Source organism: Herpailurus yagouaroundi, unplaced genomic scaffold, assembly GCF_014898765.1.
Source record: "Herpailurus yagouaroundi ecotype Mexico unplaced genomic scaffold, PumYag 215, whole genome shotgun sequence".
Lineage (NCBI taxonomy): Eukaryota > Metazoa > Chordata > Mammalia > Carnivora > Felidae > Herpailurus > Herpailurus yagouaroundi.
The window spans coordinates 1,911,628-1,919,543 of NW_024412446.1; the positions used below are offsets into that span (position 1 = coordinate 1,911,628).

The following is a 7,916-nucleotide window of genomic DNA, read 5'->3' on the forward strand; positions in this document are numbered from 1 at the left end:
AAGCCAAGATATAGGTGGGGGGAGTATGAGAGAGAGAGAAAGATACCCACACAGAAAGTAATGTGGGTGACAACATTTAAACCCTGGATCTAACAATGTCAAACTTTTCCTAGATAAACAAGCTATATGAGCCAATCAACTTTCTTTTCTTAAAGTACTCTGAGTTTATCTTATTTGTACTCATTATGCCCATCTTGCTGGGATGGTTTTCCCAAGCAAATTGCAAAAATGCATATCAGGCTGTTGAACATAAACTGTATTTCCATCACAGCTGAGTGATGGGACTGGACATGGGGCTGGGCACTGCAGCTAAAACATGCAATTCTAGGCAGTCTTACTCAAACATATGCGAGACAGGCTATGAAAACCAGCACAGCTCAACTTCCAGATAGATCAGCACTAAACCTTTATATTCACACACCCATTAGGTCCTACCTTACCACACAATCCATTTTCCAAAATACAAAGAATTCAGCCCATTATCCTGGCTTTGGGAATGGGTACAGAAAGAATTATCCAACTTGTCTTCCCAATCACTGATGAAAATCATTCTAGGAATTTTTGGAACATAACAGATGTAAAAGACAGGGAGCAAGACAGCCAGTGAAACATCCAAACTTTCCTAGGGAAAAGAGGAAGACTGACAACTCAAGAAACAGTCAAGTCTTTTCTTTTATATGGAGACTTCATTGTCACTGCTATGATCCCTAGCTGAACTGACACCCCAGGAGTTCTCAGCTTAGGACTCTTCATAGTACAGAACCAGCCCTAGCAGCCCTGTGGGCCCCTGTCTAAGACACTGGTTTAATGAAGCCATAATCCATGCACTTGATGAGACATTCCCGGGCTGTCTGAACCACTTCTGCCCTCTTCTCGTCTGGCTCTTGTTTGCCCACTACAGTCAGGATCTCCAGCAGTTCACTCTCCACCAGCTTCTTGGCCAGCTCAGCATCTGCTGCCAGCAGGTTGTAGGCAATGACCAGGCCCCGGTGTTGGACTGACAGCCGGTCATGCAGGCAAAGCCGCTGGAGGATCTCCAACCACTGAGTTGTCTGGAGGGAAGGTGTGGATAAAGAAAGATTGGAGGAATCAGTGGAGGCACAGAGACTGGATATTTGGGACAAGATAAACCGAAGGCGCTGGTAAGGCCCAGATTCTGGGCTCTGAAAGGACAAGCACATGTCTGGTTATCTGTTGGGACTCAGTTTATGCCTATCTGAGCCCCTCAGGACTAGGTGGCTGATGCCCATCTCCTTACCAGAGCCAGGGCAAGAATTAGAAAACTAAAAGGAACTTGACATAGTCCAATCCATTTCATTTTATAAGTGGGGGAGCTGAGGTCTAGGAAGTGGAAGTAACTTAGCTATGGTCACACATCTGGGAATAGTAGAGAATGAACATCCACCCATTCATTTATTTTCTTAAGCATCTGAGAAGCAAAGGGACAGGCCCCCTGCATGCCTAATTAGAATGGGGATGGAGAGCGTTCAGAAAGGAGAATTCTAGCCTTGAGCACATGGGCAATGACTGCTTCTTGCCAACCCAGGTGCCCTTATTTTTTTTTAATGTTTATTCATTTTTGAGAGAGGCAGAAACAGAATGTGAGTGGGTTAGGGACAGAGAGAGAGGGAGACACAGAATCCGAAGCAGGCTCCAGGCTCCGAGCTGTCAGCACGGACCACAATGTGGGGCTCGAACTCACGAGCTATGAGATCATGACATGAGCTGAAGTTGGACGCTCAACTGACTGAGCCACCCAGGCATAAATTTTGGTTTTTGTCTGCTTTTCTCCTCTGGCTCATATCTGCATGAACCAGGTCGTTACATAGGCTTCTTAATTTTTTCAGAACAATGCATAACTTACCACAAATATTCTTATAGTTGCTAAGAATGCAATATTTTCTTTTTTTATACATGTTTATTTATTTTTGAAGGAGAGAGTGAGCAGGTGAGGCGCAGAGAGAGAGAGAGATGCAAGAATCTGAAACAAGCTCCAGACTCTGAGCCGTCAGCACAAAGCCCAACGCAGGGTTTGAACCCATGAACTGTGAGATCATGACCTGAGCTGAAGTTGGATGCTTAACCCAACTGAGCCACCCAGGCACCCCTTGCTAACCCAGTGCCCTTAGAGATATGACCACCAGGCATGCCCTGGGCTTGCACTCCACCATCCCTCCTCTATCTCTCTCCTCCATTCCCGGTTGTGAAGCAACCCAACTACTGTGTGTGGGGAAGACAGGACTCCAGACCATTCTGATCGGCCCAGAAGACAGAGTTGGAGCTAAGCATGGAACCAGGAGGCTTGACTTTACAACATTCAACAGACACACATAAGCAGCAGAGTAGGAGACTTATTGGTATGGGTCTTGGAGTCAGAGAGATCAATGTTCAGGTCCCAGCTCAACCACTTAACCAAATGTGACCTTAGGTAAGTTCTGAACCTCTCCAAGTCTCGAGAGCCCCTCTGTCATCTAATATACCTACTTCTTCACATTGTTCTGATGCAGTGATATGGTGCAAGAAATTGCTTAGCATGGTGGCCGGAGCACAGTAAAGTGCTCAACAAGGAGGCGTGGATGGGGGTTATGATTTTATGCAGTAGTCCAAGGATTTCCCCTTTGCTTCCTCGTATACTTATTACCTCACCCTCCGTTTGCCAACGGGGGCAGCTTCCCACAGGCACCACTCACAGATGGGGAGACAGGCACAGGGGGAAAGGACAGACTAATTATTGGCTCTTCGGCTTCTAAGCAGATTTTGGTAAACTCTGCACCGAGCGCACCACAAGGAAAGGAAAGGAAAATTCAGCTAGCTGCGGTAGAGTTCAGGGGGAAGGTTGAATGCTGATGGGTAACTGATAACAGGTCCGGTGCCAGTGCTCCCCGGGCACAGAAATGAAGCCAAGATTTCGGAAGGAAGAAGTGGCCGGGAGAGGGTCAGCAATCTTGAAGGATTCCAATCCCTTCCCAACTACCCGGCGGTGTGATCTTGAGTGGGTTACTTTTCTGTACTCACCGGTAAAAAATAAATTATTATCAAGGGATAATAATAAACATATCCACCACACAGGGCTGTTGGAAGGATGGAACAACTTAATCGATGTAAACATTTAGAGGAGTGTCTGCAGCACAGTAAGCGGGCGAGTCGCAGAGCACCCTGTGGGAGCCTGTTGACAGATGTTGTGTGACCAGTGACTCCAGCCGAGGCCACCTCGGGGCAGCGGTTTCAAAGTGTGGTCCTCAGGCTGGAGGCACCCCACCTCTCATCTACTGATGCAGAATATCTAGGGAAAGCGTTTTCACCAGCCCTCCAGATGACTCACACACCTCTCAGTTCTGAGAAACTTGCCTTACGGGGAAATGCTAAAGCCCAAGGACCAACCAGGATGAGCTCCATCCAGCTGAGAGACCCTTCCCTGGTGCCAGGCAGCATAAGCGCCTGTGGAACACACACACACACACACATACACACACACACACCACCACCACCACCACCACAAACTGTCTAAAAGAGCCTTCCTTTAAAGCAGACTTGACTACATTTGAACCAAGACGTTTACCTTGGTTTGCCTTCAGTGGAGATGACGCCTACAAACTAGGTTGTTTGGTGGGCTAAAGACATCTGCACCTTGCGTGGCCGGATCCGCAGCTGTGTTTATACCACTTTGCTGAGATGGCCACAGTCCCACCGAAGGATCTGATCACCGCATTCACGTGAGAGAATCTGCCATCTCTTTGCCCAACCGCCAGCTCCCTGTGGCACCCCAACCACATCCACGTTCCTCTCGGGGAGCTCGGGGGCTCCCCCACAGTAGTTAGTGTTGTGGCCATCCTCGTCATCATTCTGAACTAATGAGCTGTAAGCACCACCAAAGGCAGTGGGTGGAGGTACAGTGGGAGGGACCTGAGTTAGCACACCTGGGAGTCCCAGCCTGGAGGTAGGGGGCCAGACGGTATAGACGCTCCTTCTTAGGTCGTAGGAACAGGTACCCAGGGGCCTGGGAAGTGTTACCACAGAGGCCGGCCTCCCCATAGAGGACCACACAAGACAGTCCCCTTTCCACCCCCAGGGCCCGCTCTCACCACTTGGGTCATCTTGAGGCACAGTTTCTTATGTGCTGCTGTCAGCATGGCCAGCGCCCCTGCGGCCGCATTCTGCACCTTCTCATCGTCCTCTCCGCAGAGCAGCACCACCAGCTTCAGCCGGTCGTTCCCATCGGCCAGGAACCTCTCCTGTACCTGTGGGAGGCAGGTACAGGGCTCAGAGAAAAAATGAAAAAACGCCCCCACCTGCCAGCGTGAAGAGGGAAAGAGGCATTGGAAGCTGTGTTCTCTGACCTAAGATCCTTCGGAGCTTTCCTTTGAGGAGCTCACCCAGGCCACCTCCCCCAGGAAGTCTTCTCTGATTAACTGGAGAAAGGGGCAATAAACTCCTCCAGCTAAAAGGTTAAAGAGACTAAGGGATGCGCCCATAGAGCGTGTGCCGCCATCTCTGTTTGCACTTGGCTGTCCACATCAGGGGACAGGGCACAGGCTCCTGGATGGCAGGTGTTGCCCAAAGAGTCGTGTTTCACTTCCCTTTGGGGAAGCCTGGAATGTTTCTCCCACAACAGATGGGCCTTCGGGGTCTGCCATAAAATGGCTTTGCAGTCCCGGAAGGTACAGGGGCTTGGCAAGGGCAGGGGACGGAGCAAGAGCTGCTGTACCATTCAATGGGTGAAGGATGAGCTTCCCAAGGGCCCTAAAGCCAGAAGAGCCTCCTGGGGCTCAGGGCCCTGACATGTCTCAGAGCTCACTGCCCCCCCCCCACCACCACCGTCTGCTCCACAGTAAAATCCAGTTGGTCAAATTTAAGGGCATTTTGTCGGGTCAGGTTTCCTAGAGGTGGAGCTCTGAAAGGGGTCTAAGGTCGGTCACAGCTGCCCAGGTTATGACCCGCATCTCACTGAAGCTGGGGCAGAGGTCCTCAGAGGCGACAGTATGGCAGAGATAGTCACTGCAGTCCCCTCTCGTGGGGCACAGTGGTGATTGGAAGCAGCTATATTCCCCACCGATGTGGCCGTAAGCCAGTGCTCGTGATGGAATGTGAGAGGAAGTGATAAGTGTCACTTCAGGCCACCATGGTGGAGTACCACAGGTGCCTTTCCCAGAGGCTCACTCCCTGTTCAAATGGAGACCACTCCCAGAGTGGCAGAGAGGGAGACAGTTCTTTTTCAGTTGGGGGGCTAGTTCTCGATGGTCAAAGAAGCCTGGATCCCAAGTCATTGCTTAGAAGCAAGCCAGCAGATCCAATGTAAGCAAGAAATGAGGTGAGTGAGAAATGAATTTCTCTCTTGGTGGGACCACTGTATATTTTGATTTTGGGGTGTCACAGCAGCTGATGTTCCCAGGGGAAGCCTATTCCTTCTCCCCCACTCTCCCTCCCCCGACTTTCTTTGGATACACTCTTTTCTCCTACATGGCTGCCAGCCCTCCAGGCCAGCCTTAGGCCAGCTCCCTGGTGGATCCTGTTTAGCTTTTAAAAATTTTTTTTAACGTTTATTTATTTTTGAGACAGAGAGAGACAGAGCATGACGGGGGAGGGTCAGAGAGAGAGGGAGACACAGAATCTGAAACAGGCTCCAAGCTCTGAGCTGCCATCACAGAGCCCGACGTGGGGCTCAAACTCACGGACTGTGAGATCATGACCTGAGCCGAAGTCAGACGCTTAACCAACTGAGCCACCCAGGCAACCCCCCCCGCCCCGTTTAGCTTTTTAAAAATTTATTTTTTGAGATGACGGCGTAGGAGGACGCTGGGCTCACCGCGCATCCTGCTGATCACTTAGATTCCACCTACACCTGCCTAACTAACCCAGAAAACCACCAGAAGACTAGCAGAACGGAGTCTCCGGAGCCAAGCGCAGACGAGAGGCCCACGGACGAGGGTAGGAAGGGCGGCGAGGCGGTGCGCGCTCCACGGACTGGCGGGAGGGAGCCGGGGCGGAGGGGCGGCTCGCCAGCCAAGCAGAGCCCCCGAGTCTGGCTTGCAAAAAGCAGAGGGGCCTGACGGACTGTGTTCCGACAGCAAGAGCGACTTAGCGGCTGGGAGGTCATAAGTTAACAGCTCTGCTCGGAAAGCGGGAAGGCTGGAGGACAAAGGGAGGGAGAGTTGCTGAGCCCCGGGAGGACAGAGCTGTTTGGCGGGGAGCAAAGGCTCTCGCCAGCGCCATCTCCCTCGCCCATCCCCCAGCCAAAATCCCAAAGGGAACCAGTTCCTGCCAGGCAACTTGCTCGCGCCGCGCAAACACCCAACGCTGTGCTTCTGCAGAGCCAACCCTCCGGCAGCGGGTCTGACTTCCTCCCGTTGCCACAGGGCCCCTCCTGAAGTGGATCACCTAAGGAGAAGTGAGCTAAGCCTGCCCCTCCTGCTCCCGTGCACCTTGCCTACCCACCCCAGATAATATGACAGATCCCCAGCACCACAAGCCTGGCAGTGTGCAAGTAGCCCAGAAGGGCCACGCCACCCCACAGTGAATCCCGCCCCCAGGAGAGGGGAAGAGAAGGCACGCACTAGTCTGACTGTGGACACAGTGGTGGGCTGGCGGCAGACATCAGGTCTGACTGCGGCTCCGCCCACCAACTCCAGTTATACACCACAGCACAGGGGAAGTGCCCTGCAGGTCCTCACCACGCCAGGGACTATCCAAAATGACCAAACGGAAGAATTCCCCTCAGAAGAATCTCCAGGAAATAACAACAGCTAATGAACTGATCAAAAAGGATTTAAATAATATAACAGAAAGTGAATTTAGAATAATAGTCATAAAATTAATCGCTGGGCTTGAAAACAGTATAGAGGACAACAGAGAATCTCTTGCTACAGAGATCAAGGGACTAAGGAACAGTCAGGAGGAGCTGAAAAACGCTTTAAACGAAATGCAAAGCAAAATGGAAACGACGACGGCTCGGATTGAAGAGGCAGAGGAGAGAATAGGTGAACTAGAAGATAAAGTTATGGAAAAAGAGGAAGCTGAGAAAAAGAGAGATAAAAAAATCCAGGAGTATGAGGGGAAAATTAGAGAACTAAGTGATACACGAAAAAGAAATAATATACGCATGATTGGTATCCCAGAGGAGGAAGAGAGAGGGAAAGGTGCTGAAGGGGTACTTGAAGAAATTATAGCTGAGAACTTCCCTGAACTGGGGAAGGAAAAAGGCATTGAAATCCAAGACGTAATCCAAGACGTACCCTTCAGACGTAACTTGAATCGATCTTCTGCACGACATATCATAGTGAAACTGGCAAAATACAAGGATAAAGAGAAAATTCTGAAAGCAGCTAGGGATAAACATGCTCTAACATATAAAGGGAGAACAATAAGACTCGTGATGGATCTGTCTACTGAAACTTGGTAGGCCAGAAAGGAATGGCAGGAAATCTTCAATGTGATGAACCAAAAAAATATGCAGCCGAGAATCCTTTATCCAGCAAGTCTGTCATTTAGAATAGAAGGAGAGATAAAGGTCTTCCCAAACAAACAAAAACCGAAGGAATTCGTCACCACTAAACCAGCCCCACAAGAGATCCTAAGGGGGATCCTGTGAGACAAAGTACCAGAGACATCACTACAAGCATAAATCATACAGACATCACAATGACTCCAAACCCGTATCTTTCTATAATAACACTGAACGTAAATGGATTAAATGCGCCAACCAAAAGACATAGGGTATCAGAATGGATAAAAAAACAAGACCCATCTATTTGCTGTCTACAAGAGACTCATTTTAGACCTGAGGACACCTTTAGATTGAGAGTGAGGGGATGGAGAACTATTTATCATGCTACTGGAAGCCAAAAGAAAGCTGGAGTAGCCATACTTATATCAGACAAACTAGACTTTAAATTAAAGGCTGTAACAAGAGATGAAGAAGG

The 7,916-nt window shown here is 49.9% G+C and overlaps 1 protein-coding gene across 4 annotated transcripts in view; it reads right to left on the reverse strand.

Moving 5' to 3' along the window:
• Positions 1 to 382: 382 nt before the first annotated feature.
• UNC45B (unc-45 myosin chaperone B) overlaps positions 383 to 7,916 on the reverse strand; it is a 34,600-nt gene continuing 27,066 nt past the window's right edge. For 3 of the 4 annotated variants that reach the window (XM_040455202.1, XM_040455200.1, XM_040455201.1), the window contains exons 19-20: positions 4,083 to 4,238; positions 383 to 1,052 (exon numbers count right to left, since the gene is read on the reverse strand). In XM_040455202.1, the coding sequence (XP_040311136.1) occupies positions 792 to 1,052; positions 4,083 to 4,238 (417 nt within the window). In that variant the 3' untranslated portion in view covers positions 383 to 791. Of the gene's footprint in view, positions 1,053 to 4,082; positions 4,239 to 5,440; positions 5,451 to 7,916 lie in introns of those variants that run through there. The other variant, XM_040455203.1, reaches the window with a different exon arrangement.